Here is a 15,772-nt window from a genome sequence, read left to right as displayed (position 1 = left end):
GATAAAAAAAGTTTCACAGGTTCACAATTTGCGAACTTGGATTTTCGCACGAATGAAACTTTAAACCGGATTAAGTATATTGCCCAAAAAGTGTGTTCACATGAGAGGGTAATCTTTGAGCTGGTGTCTCGCTCGCACATATAGTCCACATAATATATAGTGGTTCCTGGCCCCGTGGCCGAATGGCATTTCTGCGAAACGAAACGCCGCAGAAATGTAGTCTGGCTCTGTTGCGCCAATACGCAAGAGCGATAGAGATAGGTAGCTACGAAAGAGATATTAATATTATCGTGAGCGTTCGTGCATTCGGCTACGCACACTGGTTGGCTTTGCAGCCCCGATATATTATAATCGGTAAAGACCGGTAAAGGACATCTCTATTCTGACATTTATTTCCATAATGTTGGCTGACTTGGGCTATCTATTCCTACGTTTATTTAGTGTGGATAACGTTCCGTTCCACTTCCACATCATTAGTCAACGTCTTTCAACAATAAAATTATGAAACTTTACTCGGTCTAATTAAAATAAAAATTAACTCATAATGTTTAAATAATCTACCCATATTAAATACAAATGTCGAATGTGAAGTAATGTAATACAAAGCAATACGTTACGTAAGTGAATGTCAAATGGCAAATGTCAGAAATAATATAACTGGATTGACAGATCAATTTGACAAAACGGAGCGTGAAAGTTATCTGTGTCACAAAACGTAAAATTATACCAAATTAGACGAGAGAATGAGATGATTATGAACAATTTTTGATTGTAAATTGATTTCATTGTTATAAAAATATACAAAGAATCGTAGTTAAAATGTCTGCAGAAAATTCACCAGTAGAGCCTTCAAGATCGCCTAGTGTAATAGAAACGTTAGATGACTACGAGTCACAGGTCTGTCTGTTGTTTTTGTTGAAACGCCTCCTCGATGGATGGGAATTCACCATAACATAGTTTCATTATTGTTTTTCGCAGGACACGTTGATAAAACACGTTGATATATCAATAGTGGAGTCTGAGAAGCGAGCCAATGGAACTTTACACGTGAGGGACCATTACACTGTGTATCTAATAGATTTGAAGTAAGTCTTCACTGTTATTACGCTTATTAACACCTACAATAATTGTTAAGTGGTTCAATTAGCAGTTAATTGTTTGAGTTTCCTGTACAATACAACACGGGTTTCCTACTTACTTACTATCCTATTGAAAGTCTGTTGATTGCTTCTAATGAAAAGTTGTTTGAATAACATTGACCTCAATAACTTATGTGTCAAGAATATAAGACAATTTCACTTAAGTTTATGCAATTTCTAGCTAAATTAAAAAATACCATAAGCCACAAATTTTAATTACTTTAGCATAATTTTGAAATGGAGAAAGGTGACTGTGCTGGTTTGCATCCACATAATTATGCTTGTTTAGGGATCATCCACATATTACGTCACACCAAATTTCAGGTTTTTGGACCCCTCCCCCCCTCCTATGTCACGCTTTTTTGTATCCCTTTAACAGGGATTGTCACATTTAGTATGACCCCCCCTCCCCCTTACACTGTGACGTAATATATGGATGACGCCTTACCTCTAAATACGAAATAAAAGTTAATTGGTATTACATACATTGGCAAGTTGCATTTTTTTAATATATTGGTAGGTATATTATTTACCCTGTGTGGTGACGGGTTAAGAATTTCACCACCCCCTTTCTTCCCGTGGGTGTTGTAGAGGTGACTATGGGATATGGGTTAAATTGTGGTGTAGGCGAGAGGCTGGCAACATGTCACTGCAATGTCACAGTTTCGTTTTCTTTTAACCCCTTATTTGCCAAGAGTGGCACTGAAGCTTTAAGCTAGTTTCATGTGTTCTGCCTACCCCTTTATGGGATACAGGCGTGATTGTATGTATGTATGTATGTATGTATGTATGTATATTATTTAGACAATATGGAAAAAGGAAAAGTTCTGTAAAGGTTTATTTAAAATCTCTTCAAATGGATGCATACTAGCATTATACAGAAACTAACACACTAACCTTATGTCTCATCCTCAAGAAGAAATTAGATATCTTTATAATACTGCTCAGATTATGCAATGTATTCTTATCACACAACTAATTTGTTTTATTTGTTTGTAGAGTAACAGATCCCGACTACAAACTAGTACAATCTAAGATCAGTACCATCTGGCGGAGGTACACGGAGTTTGAACAGATACATGACTACCTGCTAGTGACATATCCCCACTGTGTGGTGCCTCCACTGCCTGAGAAAAGGGTAACTAATCATGAAACCTCCATAAGCCATCTAGCCAGCCTAGTCTTACTCTTTGCCAGTATAATTTGAACCTATACATAATACAAGTATACTGGTGTATTTTGATAGCGGGTATAAATTTTGTTCACTAATGACATGAGTAAGTTAACAACATTGACCTGGGTATACAATTTACACTTCAAACTAAAAAACAATACTAGGTATTATACATATTAGCATTGAAACATCTATTTATACTAAATAATGAATTGCGATGAATGTTGCCAAATCTTTCATGATATGAATATACAACTAATTTTGTACACAAGCATATATTATATTTCTTTATTTTCACCCAAGACATGAAGAGCACATCAACTGTTGACTGCTGCAACTCAAATTTGCAGCTATGTGAACAAAATTGTCAATTTTTTTAAACATATTTTGAATGAACTGCAACATTGACAACAAAGTCTTCTATTTATAATTAAGTCTCCTAAGATATTGCTTCTCAAATTCTAGGTTTTATATGCCTGGCGAAAATCTGACACCACAGACCCAGAGTTTGTAGAGCGGCGGCGGGCCGGGTTAGAAAACTTCCTGCTTCGTGTGGCTTCACATCCTCGACTCAGCTTTGATGATCAGTTTATCAGCTTTCTGCAGCAGGAGCACTGGCGGGAAACAATCACTGATAGTGGTATGTACCTGAATTTATAATTATGAATCCCACAATTAAAAAAAAACATCAGTTTTAGGTCATTAGGTGACTGACTCTGCGCCGGACTGTAGAATCATATCTTCTACTAGGCTGCACACAGGCTCAGGCAGGCTTGACTTATGACCACAAAAAATAGAGACAAATTACGTGAGATTGTGATTCTCAGCAGGACACGAGAAACAACAGAGACAGTATACACCACAGTGCATAGTTTATGAGTACCTAGGCTAACAGCCTCGTTTCATTCTTCCTTCCCTTTCCTTTGTTTGCCTTTGTCAAAAATTTTGTATTCTATTAAGAATTAGAATCTTAATTTCACTGTTTAGAGACGTGAATGAAGTTTTTACTCGTTTTCAGGATACCTACTACAAGCGGAGAATAAGCTGAAATCACTGTCAGTGTCAATCAGACTAAAGAAACCGGACCCGGAAATAGAAAGTGTCAAAAACTATGGGAAGCAACTGGAAACTAACTTAGGAAATTTCCTTTATACTAGGTTTGTAATGTAAAAGTTATTTTTTCCAGTAAATAGATTTTAATCTGATAAAAAACTGTTATATTAGAGGAAGATTACGCGTTGAATGAGGCATGATATTTTATTTCTAAAAGTAAACACTCACCTGCATAGGAAACGGTTATTCATCCTTACGCATTGATAGTCGCCAAACGGTCTCTTGCCTTAAATAAATTCTGCATATCTCTTTGAACCAACCCCATCGCAAACCTTATCGAAAATTCGGAATAATGTTAATGTTACATTACTTGATGCCCATGTTCATAGTTTTAACTAAGACTTACTCGTAGCAAAGAGGATCGAGTATTATAGAGAGTTATTGTCAAAGTAAAATGTGTAATCACAGTGCTTAGATTGCCATCTTTCGACACAAGCTTAAAACTTTTGACCCTCAGTTTTGACAATTTGGCCCATATTCTTAGCTTGATAATATATGTGTTAAAATGTCAAATATTAATATTAGCGCCATCTAGCCGAGCATCCCCCAAAGGCCATCTAGGTGACCATACCTTTTTCTGTATGATTTTGAGGTACGTTTTTTTCTTAAACTGAGTTTAAACGTGCAAGTTATTGCTGCAAGTTTTGAGACAGAAGTATATGCAAGAAAGAGATGCAGATATTTGCCACTCACTCTTACCTATAGTTGCGTCTCAAAACTTGCAGCAATAACTTGCTGGTCTAAACTCAGCTTTAGACTTTATCTGTCTATACGGAGTTACATAATATGTCTTTGCTCGTAGTAACTGGTCCCAGCAAACGAAAGAGAGTGAGCGATTAATTCATCGTTCGGCGACGAACTATAACTCGCTCGCGCTATCATCGTGTCTCTTATATGTACACGGGAGCGACTATATTTTATCCGATACCGAGCTCATCGCATACTCGTTTTTGGCAGGCCTGCGTCACTCGCTCGCGGTCGCGCGTGAAGTACCTACACGCTAGCCATTCATTCGAATGAACAAGTGGCCGACGGGCGCCGTGCACCCGCCTGTGTAGTCGCGTGGCACGTACCTACTATTCTTCTGAGTTTTACGTAGTAACTTATTAGTATTAGGCAAATAAAGCGTAGGTATTTGTCGTTTAGCGGGCAAGTGAAGGATCTGTTACGTTAGTAACTTATTAATAATTATGTGCTTTTGATGGGACCACTAGGACACTGGTCCTGGCCTGGCACTGGCCTTTAATAATATTATGAATACTTTTCAGGTCTAAAATAATCGAGAAGAACTATGCAGTGTGTAAGCTGCACGCGGCGTACGGCAAGCTGTTCAGCGAATGGAGTGTCGTCGAGAAAGACATGGGCGATGGCTTGCAGAAAGCTGGACACTATTTCGGTACACTAAAACTGCTTTTTATGATTTCTTTCTGAAAATTTACGACGACCGTTCTGGCCTAGCGCGTAGTATAGCTATCCAGCAGGGAAATGCGGCCACCTTACCCACTGGCGACGATTTGAGCCAATTTTTTTATTTGTAGATAAGTAGTATAAGTTTTTATTTGTAAGATTCTTAGTGTAAGTGTTTTTTTGTAAATTTTTGCTATGTTGTAAGAAATAAAAGGGATGTTTTTTCAGATTCAATAGCAGAAGGTATCGACGCGGTGGCCGAGGATGAGGAACAACTAGCGGACCAGCTAAAAGAGTACCTGTTTTATGCGTGCGCCCTCCAACAACTCGCACATAACCACGAAGCTTTACAGCGAGCGACGGAACTTGCTCACGACACGCTTGCTAATCGGTAACTATAACCTATCTACTCCCAGCTATCAGCTGGAAAACGGAAACAAGGTGGGCAGCGTTACAAGGACATGCTTAAACGCCACCTAACCGCTCAGCCACGACATTGGTTTAAGCGTGACAGCGGTGAGCGGCGGCCATACATTGAAGCGAGACACAGCGATGAGACTTTTTTTTATTTATTTATTTTATTGGTATTCAGCTAACAACAGACGTAAATATAACTAAGACATACTACTGCTTACGTATAAGAAAGCCAATAACAGTCATCCATTAAATTACATTTTGTAAGAGAATTGATTTTGTTTTTCATTCGCACCTATGGCTGCCGCTCACCGCTGTCGCGCTTAGACCGATGTCGTGGCTGGGCCGTAATTGCCTGCAGAACACCACCTGAAAAATGGGAGGAGTACGCTTCTCAGCGGCCAAAATGGCGCTCTGGTATTAAAAGCGTCAAAGACTTTGAAGACGCTCGTCTCATTGAGCTTGACACGAAGCGTCAGATACGGAAATCTCGGCCGAAACCCTCCTATAATCACCCCCACAATGGTTCTGGACAACTTTACTGCCCCACCTGCGACAGTTTTCAAGACCAAGTTCGGCTTTGCAAGCCATATCCGAGCACACGCTCGTAACGTAACTATTTAGCTAGGATTGCCGTTGCCTCACTACCTTGACATTGACTCACTAACTCGAAAGTCACAGAACGCATACACATTACACATATTGTCCCGGATTTGTAAGTTCACATTTTTGACACATTTGTTTTGAAGTATGTTGCGATGTGGCTAAGACGTAATGTTTGCCAAATCTAACGATTAATTTCGAATTGGTTGATCGAGGCCCTATGTACAAGGAGGCGCTTAAACAAATATACGATTTCTCTCCACTTACTGAAATGTTATTTGAATCTAAATGACAGACTCTGCCACAGCATTAGTTTAAAAATAAAAATGAATGATAAATGACATAATAAGTAAATCCTGCGTGATAAATTAATATCGTAAAATACTCACTAACGAAGATCCGCAAAAATGTAACATGTGCTAGATTATGTTTAAAGTAAGCGAAATATTGTTTTTAAGTACTTGAAATTTTTAAATATTATTACAGGATTTTATTTAAAATTTCATAAGGTTGCGCGAGTTTACGTATTGTGGACGCTGTCATGTGTCAAAAAGAGGTTCTTACAAATCTGGGACAATAATGCTGACTGCTATTAATTTAGTTTGAATAAAGACTGACTGTCGAACGTGTATGGTCGGAGCTTGCTATACGTTGCCAAGGTGTTATGAGGGTCTTTATTATCTCGGTCTGAGTCTTTTATTTATATTCACTATTATTTACAAACCAACTGCAATGGTCTTGTCATATTTTGATTCTAGTTATAGCAATGTTATTATTAATTATTCCTTTGTTTATCAGGATAGCAGAACGCAACCGCGCGGCAGCGGGCAAGTCAGGACTCATGTCTCGTCTGTTCGGTGGCACTGACCCGGACATTGTACGCGACCACGCCACGAGAGCACTCGATGCAAAGATACAGCAGGACAAGGAGAATATTGAGAAAGCCAAGCGAGACCTGGAGTGAGTATTCTAGTTTAGTATTAGCAAAGAGGATCGAGTATTATAGAGAGTTACTGTCAAAGTAAAATGTGTAATCACAGTGCATAGATTGCCATCTCTCGACACAGGCTTAAAACTTTTGAACCTCATTTTTGACAATTTGGCCCATATTCTTAGCTTGATATGTGTTATAACATCAAATATTAATATTAACGCCATCTAGCCGAGCCTTCCCCAAAGGTGTAACGCCATCTAGGCCACCGTACGTTTTTCTCTATGGCTTTGAGGTACGTTTTTTTCTTAGACTTTATCCGTCTATACGGAGTTACATATGTCTTTGGTATTAGTTTAGATAGTGTAGAGTTACACAGCCTCTTGTTTCTTAATAACTTGGGATGATGAAAGATTTGCGTAGTGGAAATTTCGCCTCATATCTCATATTCGGTGGTACTAACCCGGATATAGTATAGACAAGGAAAGGAGAACATTGAGAAAGCCAAACGAGACCTTGAGCAAGTACTAATTTAGATAGTGTAGGCTAGCAACTGTCTTAGTAACTTAGGATGAGAAAATTTAAATGACCTAGCGAGACCGGTCCTCTAATTTATATCAATATCTGGGCGACCGAGCTTCGCTCAGTTCTATTTTAATATATCACGCCTTTAGATAAAAAAAAAACTCTTATAAATACATAATTTTTAAGAAAAAAAACCGCCTTCCTTTGGGCTTCTGGTGATAAATACTTTCAAATGTTGGATTATGTTATCAATTCGTCTGTATATTTTTTAATGTTTGTTATTCGATATCTGCGTCATTTCTGAACCAATTTTGAAATTTGGATGATTCTGAAGTACTTAGAAGTACTTAGTCTACGAAGAACGGAACTCTAACCAGGGGCGGCTCACTCTCCATCAGCAGATCCACTGCATCAAATGTCACTGTTCTGGACGTAAGTGCATGCTGTTCTTATAAAAATACCAAAGTCACTATAAGTGTGCCGTTCAGATTTGACGAGTTCCATTCTGACCATCATCAGCAGTTCCACTGCACCAAATGTCACTGTTCTGGACGTAAGTGCATGCTGTTCTTATAAAAATACCAAAGTCAATATAAGTGTGCCGTTCAGATTTGAGGAGTTCCATTCTGACCATCATCAGGAGTTCCACTGCACCAAATGTTACTGTTCCGTACGTAAACGCATGCTGTTCCTTTAAAAACACAAAAATCACCATATGTATGCCTTTCAGATTTGAGGAGTTCCCTCGATTTCTCTAGGATCCCATCATCAGAACTGGGTTCTGAGAAAAATGGGACCAATCTGTATGCATATACATTCAATCAAAAAAAAATTTACAAAATCGGTTCAGTAACGACGGAGATATCGAGGAACAAACATTAAAAATAATAAAAAAAAAAAACAAAGAAAAATACAGACGAATTGAGAACCCCTTCCCTTGAGATTTGGAAGGCGGTTAAAAAACAAAAAAAAGACAAAAAACAAAAACTTGTTTTCTGGCCGGGATTCGAAAACCTGACACCTACGATCTATCTGCGTACATTAGACCGACCTCGTACGACTGAGCTAAGCGGAATCGATGCGCGCGCGGCGAAATTAACGACCATATTTTACGTTTACTAACGCGAAAGAAAAACACATGAAAACTCGAAAATTCGCGTTTTCCGGGATCTAAGGCTACGCTAGATCGATTTTTCACCCCCGAAAACCCCCACATAACAAATTTCAGCGAAATCGTTAGAGCGGTTTCCGAGATCGTCGGTATAAATAAATAAATATACAAGAATTGCTCGTTTAAAAGTATAAGATACTTTTAAACGAGAAATTTATTTATTTATTTATGAAACTGTGGTTTCATTATCACTTCGGATGAAAATTGTGAACGTAGCCTCACAAATCCTAGAAAATAGGTTTTTTAAGTAAGACAGTGTTGCATGATGTAGTAAACAAAATAATTGTTGTTTCAGAGAGTTTTCAAAAAAAGCTGCTATAGAAATAGAACATTTCCAAAAGCAAAAAGACAAAGACCTCCACGAGTCACTGGTCGGCTTCATATCATTACAAGTTAAAGCCGCGAAAAAGGTAAGACAATCTAATTTGTTAATAAAACCACGTTTAACACTTCTAACAAAATTAGTTTATTTCTAGTCACACAAGCACTTTCTGTGCAATTCCCGTTAAGTTCTTACATTTGGATCACGTCTGCGATTTGGATAATAATTGGTAGGCTGATAGAGTCCATGATGCTCAGCAAGATCCACTAGGTTTCCCAAAATGTCCTAGGTTGATTGTATGAAACTTTCCTTTTTTAACCCCCGACGCAAAAACGACGGGGTGTTATTGACGTGTCTGTCTGTCTGTCTGTCTTTCTGTCTGTCTGTCTGAACGGATGAACCAATTTCGATTTAGTTTTTTTTTTGTTTGAAAGCTGAGTTAGTCGGGAGTGTTCTTAGAGATGTTTCATGAAAATCGGTCTACTAAGTCGCGGTCGGGGGTTTTTTCAAAATTTTAATTTTGTGGTTAGGTTATTGTTACCGAAAATGTATAGAAATCTGGTAACAAAAAAGGAAGGTTTCATACAAACTACTTGCACTTCGGGAATTGCACTTCTAGTCATACAATACAACTCATAATATGACGGCTACATAAAAAAATGGCATTCTGTTTAGTCCGTCAGTTAGATCGTCCAAAAATGCTGAACACATATTTTTCGCTTTTTCTAATTAATGAAAAAATACAAAGATATAGAGCATCAAAGTTCCGGAGTGGGGGCTTGTGACGTCACTTCTAAGTAAAAATTGTACCTAGGTGTGACGTCACGCGAAACTTCAACGCACTGTACCGTCGTCATTTTTCGTTTACGAGAAAAAAGAAAAAATACGTGTCTAAAATTCTTTGATAATCTAACTGACGCTAATTAGTTTTCTTTTAGTCGCCTCGCCTATTATAAGATACAAACTGTTACAAAGTTTTGCATATTTTCTTTGATTCCAATTTTCATAAAGTTTACTACGAAAGAAATGTAGAAAAGCGCACAACTTTAGAAAGAAAACAAATTGTTATGAGGCGTATCTAATGCCTTAGGCGCTACTCTCACCAAAAACGAGTAAGCTATGAGCTACCGGCTATAGAAACCAGGGTTCGAGGATATATATCAATGGATATATATCAAGATATATATCCGATGTATATCGGATATATATCCAGCCGTGTTCGACGATATATATCAATGGGTATAAATATCCGATATAATATCATTTGTTTTATAATTATTGCCATACAAAAATGGTAAAAAAAAATTACATTGTTAAAAATATAGTTTTTATGTGTTTGTTACTCTTTTTCTACTAAATGTTATGTTTTTTAGTAGATTTTTCCTTATCTAAAGTAGTATTCATAAATAATGCAACAAAATAATAATATGCCTTCCATACAAAATGGATATATATATCAAAGTTGATATATATCCGATATATATCATAAATATCCGATATTTTGATATTTATTATAAATATCGGATATTTTCGAACGCTGATAGAAACAAACAAAAGATATTCGCTCCGTGTAAATAAAAGAGAAGCGATGATAGCGCTAGCGAGTTACAGTTCGCCGCTGGGCGATGAGCTATAAATCGCTCGCTCTCTCATTTATCACGGGAGCAACTATTTTTTGTTCGGTTTCTATCGCTGATAGCTCACTCACTCGCATGGTGGAACAGTGCCTAACCTCGTAAGGCCCAATGTACATTACAATGTACATATTGTTGCAATCTAATTTGAATCTTTCATGAACCAAATAAAGTAGAATTTCCATTGATACATTGATTTTTGAAACAAACGAAATTCGCACCAATTTACTTATAGAACAAGGTTCAAATTCAAAATGGGAAAACTAACTATGGTGGCCCTTACGAAGCTAAGGCATTAATTGCATAAACAAAATATACTTACTGCAATATTAGTTCATTTAAATATCCTTCGTTCTTTCTAGAATCTCCAAGCGTGGACCCAAATAAAGGAATGCCTCCAGAACATGCCCTGAACGTGACACACCAACTGTACAGGTTACCCCAAAGCGTAGTTCATTTGAGTTAAGGTGAGGCGGTACCAAAGATTCGGAATGAATGGTCACATTGGTAAAGTCATTATTTTAAGGTGCTTACCAAATATTTGAAGCAGTTCTGTTAGATCCTAATGATAAAGTACCCGATGGTGGATTTTTCAATGAATACGTATTTCAGTTAGATTCTTTTTTGATTTAATAAAATAAATCTAAAACTGTGTTGTTTCTAAGTTAAAAGGCCCTCTTCGTCGCTTGTCATAAAGGGGCTTTAACAGATATATCAAGATACAAGCAAATCTCGTCTTTATGGTAAGAGACAAAAAATAGACCTTTAACTATAATTCAACACAATTACTAACACATCATGAATATTATATTATATTAAACAGTCAAGAATAAAAATATCAATCTAAGCAATTTATCAGACAGACACCTATTCACAACCTTAATAATATGGCAATAAAGTCCTGTCTTGTTATAATATTTTTTACCCACAACTCATACTGAATTTTGATTTTAAGCATGTTATAAAATATTTACATACATACATATTTTTTTTAATTTACCTGGATTAATTTTAATGAAATGACACACATTGTTTTTAGACACTTGTAAAAACATAATTGTATCATTCTCAGTATGATATAGTCTTATTACTTATCCAAAAAGCCAGTGTAAATATATTTATATATAAATACATATCGTCACTACTTTTAAAAAAACTTGTATCTTCGTCTGTCAATGAAAAGAAAATTGTAGTAAGTATGTATGGAATGCATATAGACTTACTGCGTTTTAACTTTGAGGAACAGCGTGAGATATTATATACCGATATTAGATACGAGATTTTTTTAAAGTAGTGACGATATATGAAATAACCTTTTCCGCAGTTAGGTGAGTACATATCTGCCTTCGCATGACAATTTGCCTTGTTGGATGCAATAACTGTAGCCTTGGTAGTATAAAGAATAGATTATTGATTCTCCCCTCATACATGTTTAATATAGGCCATTCACGGCCAAAGTCATCAAAGTGCAAATATCTAAAGGTATAAACCAACAAGTCGCTTGAGCTATATACTACAAAATGTACTCTGGTCTGGCAAACGGTTTGTCAGTGTAAACTGGGGTTACTTTGATTTTTTAAACTAGGCAATTTTTTTTTCGAAACGTCTATTTATGAAAAGTCAACTACATCATAAAATGTGTAAAGTTTTAGTGAAACGTCCCAATTTGTCGCTAACGATTTTTGCTTGTATCTTTAGTAACTGATCATAATAAGTCCTTACATAAATCGACAGTGGGACGTTTTGTTGGAAAATGACACAAATATTTAGTGTTGCATTAAATCCGCTTTTTGCACCATAAGATTACCTTTTTGCACAGTTGCGAAAAGTTTAAATAAATAAAACTTATCTTATTTTTCAAAAATCGGTCATCAATGTTACCCCACGAATCAAAGCAACCCCATTTTACCGGTAGTTTAAAAAAATATACCCATTTTTCTTTCTTAAGGTACGTTAGCTCGGAGAAAAAGTAGACAGATTTTAGATGTGAACCGAAATCCTGAATGTACAGTAAACCAATTGGACAAGCAGTAAGAGATTTCTTACAATCTGATTTATAACGTCATTATGACATGGTTCTACAGTGGCCTAGGGTTCCAATTGGTTGACTGTACAGTCAAGGTATTACATATAGACAAAAATATGTATTCACGACTTTAATGCTTGCACGTTAAGGTTGTTGATACATATTTTTATCAAAATAGTATTTTGAAGTTGCAAAGTTAACTAGTGCTTGCAAAGATTGAAAACGAAATGTCCTAATTTGGAAATTATCAAAGGGAACAATTGTTCTAAGAGCTTGCTATATGCTTGCTTTTGTTATAGTTTTTTTTTTTAATATTATATATTAATATCCCTGCCATGCCTGTAAAAACATAGTTGCTATATAGTTTAGGCATGAAAAAAACTTGAAGATATTTAATTATTTTAACTTTCAAAAACTGAAAAGATTAGTGCTAAGTTTTTGTATGATTATGAGAAATCTCAGAAGTGAACGTTTAGTGAAATATGATATTAAATGCCGTTTTCTTAACTCGAATGAAAAGTAGTTTTTATATCTCACTTTGTAAGAAAAATTAGATGTCAATGCTAGTTTTATTGTAAATTGTCTCATTTATTTTTAAATCTAGTTCAATTTTGTTGTAAGGGAGTTGTATAATGTTCGAATCATTAACGAAGCGGACTCGCCAAATTTCAGTCCATTTTGTAAGGTCAATACGGGTAAGTGAGTCTTAGGGAGAAGTGGGCCTGGCCTTCACATTTGGCATGTTTAAACAATGATCAGTGTTTATTGAAAGTTCATATGTTTACCACTAATAGCAAGTATAAAAAGAACCAGCCACAATAATCCCCGCATTGCACACCTGTAGGTATTGACCACATTTCAATAGATTTTTATTCATTTTCATAAAATCATTCAAATATAATTAGTATTGTTTGGTTGCTACACATTTGCGAAGCAAATGATCATATTCCAGTAATATACCTCTTTACATGCTCATTGTCATTTGTATTTGTTTAATTGAAAAAGACTAGATATTTCGGTAATTATTCTTATTTTAATTAAGGAGAATCTTAGTATAGTTTCCGTAGATTGTTATATTTATAGATAATTAATTGAGAAATGTATTGAATTCCCGTGTTTGGTTAAAAAAGGCAGACTTTGAAGAGTTTCGAATCAAAACTTATATCTTGGTTTATTATTATGGTAATTTAAATGATTCCAGAATTCAATACTCAACTATTCTGGTTTAGACACAAACTCCAAATCAGTAAGTTTTTATTTTGTGTTCTGTTTTAATAAACAATTAATGTACATTACAAGAACAAACACGATACCTACGTAATATATCATGTTTATCTATACCCTATTATATTTAAACAGAGATTTTTATAAAATTGGCGCTACGCAATAGCCGAGTCCACACTAACCAAACAGTCTCGCGCGCAAAAGTCCGTGCTTATGCGCGCACGCCGATTTGCTATGCAAGATGGCGGCCCTCAGTCAGCTGTTCAAAAAAGATCACGGACGTTTAGCGCGCGAGGCATTGGCTTGAGAGGCTGCTCGGTCGGTGTGGACCCGGCTAATGACAATTTATGTAACTTAGCATATACAATAAATGCGCTAATATATTTTTGTTGATTACATTCGTTTTCTTTATTGCGAAAGTATTTATTTCTTATTGTAAATCTTTATTGCTAACGTGAAGAAGGTATAAAATAAACAAATTTTACATATACTTAAACAAGTTTTACTTACCTATGCATTGTATTTTTTTTTTCATTCAAGATCTATAAAAAGACAAACGATTGGTTTTTATAAATCTAATAATATCTACCGTAAACTCCGTGTTGACCTTTAATAATAAATATTGCCATCAATCCCAATACACGTGCTAAGTATACTCGTATCTATACTTCTATACTAATATTATAAATGGGAAAGTGTGTGTGTCTGTTTGTTTGTCCGCCTTTCAAGGCAAAACGGAGCGACGAATTGACGTGATTTTTTAAGTGGAGATAGTTGAAGGGATGGAGAGTGACATAGGCTACTTTTTGTCTCTTTCTAATGCGAGCGAAGCCGCGGGCAAAAGCTAGTATTGTATATTATTTACCTATATTTAGACGTCCGACTGTTTGTTTTTGTTGAAAAGCCAGCCGGGCCAGGATTCGAGTTACGAATTTTCTCTTTGCTCGTGTATCGTACGACGTTTTCAGTAGAATATGGCCCTTGAAGTTTCGACATAGGCACGTAAAGTACGAATCTTCGCACTAGTGCAATGACTTCATAGCACCATATATTTACATTATTTACTAAAATATCATTATTACTGACTCCAGTAATCATACTAATGGAAGAGTATGGTATGTCATCTACGCAGGTAATATCGCGGGCAGAACTTAGTTGCGATATAATTGATTGCAATTTAATTTTAATTTTTAATATACGCAGCCTGCAAATAATTCCCAGTCGTGTGAATACTTCGCAATGGATAAGGAAGTGTGGACCGCTCTGATTCTAGGTTTCATGAAGATTATTCAGTTTTTCACTGTGATATATTTCTTTTTAACACGCTTTTATTAGGTCGTCGTGTATGTAACTAACTATGTAATGGAATCTAAGGAGGCTAATTTAACCATCTTCCAAGGATCGTAGCGTAATGAAAATTGGAAGCTGTATGTAGTTCTGATGACAATACAATAATATGGTACTGTTGAACTGATCTGATGATGGAGCCGGAAGATATGAACTGGAACTACATGATGGAACATCGTATCATAGCTGTTTTTGGGTTTCTTAGAAAATTCTTGTAATGAACTTTGACTACGATTAGGTTTCAAGGTCTGATGATGGAGCCGGAAGATATGAACTGGAACTACATGATGGAACATCGTATCATAGCAGTTTTTGGGTTTCTTAGAAAAGTCTTGTAATGAACTTCGACTACGATAAGGTTTCAAGGTCTGATGATGAAGCCGGAAGATATGAACTGGAACTACATGATGGAACATCGTATCATAGCTGTTTTTGGGTTTCTTAGAAAAGTCTTATAATGAACTTTGACTACGATAAGGTTTCAAGGTCTGATGATGAAGCCGGAAGATATGAACTGGAACTACATGATGGAACATCGTATCATAGCTGTTTTTGGGTTTCTCAGAAAAGTCTTGTAATGAACTTTGACTACGATTAGGTTTCAAGGTCTGATGATGGAGCTGGAAGATATGAACTGGAACTACATGATGGAACATCGTATCATAGCTGTTTTTGGGTTTCTTAGAAAAGTCTTGTAATGAACTTTGACTACGATTAGGTTTCAAGGTCTGATGATGGAGCT

General features: G+C 36.2%; 1 protein-coding gene across 1 annotated transcript; it reads left to right on the top strand.

Annotated features, from left to right (window-relative positions):
- The first annotated feature begins 729 nt into the window (after nucleotides 1-729).
- LOC125224782 (sorting nexin-4-like) lies at nucleotides 730-11,563 on the top strand. Its single transcript, XM_048128233.1, has 10 exons — nucleotides 730-897; nucleotides 979-1,085; nucleotides 2,139-2,277; nucleotides 2,779-2,953; nucleotides 3,332-3,470; nucleotides 4,695-4,822; nucleotides 5,062-5,224; nucleotides 6,649-6,810; nucleotides 8,773-8,887; nucleotides 10,796-11,563. Exons 1-10 carry the CDS (start codon nucleotides 820-822, stop codon nucleotides 10,844-10,846), a joined length of 1,257 nt encoding a protein of 418 aa, XP_047984190.1. The 5' UTR covers nucleotides 730-819; the 3' UTR covers nucleotides 10,847-11,563.
- The last annotated feature ends 4,209 nt before the right edge of the window (nucleotides 11,564-15,772 follow it).

Source organism: Leguminivora glycinivorella, chromosome 3, assembly GCF_023078275.1.
Source record: "Leguminivora glycinivorella isolate SPB_JAAS2020 chromosome 3, LegGlyc_1.1, whole genome shotgun sequence".
Lineage (NCBI taxonomy): Eukaryota > Metazoa > Arthropoda > Insecta > Lepidoptera > Tortricidae > Leguminivora > Leguminivora glycinivorella.
Note: the sequence above shows the minus strand (reverse complement) of the source record. Positions and strands in the feature narration are given on the sequence as shown.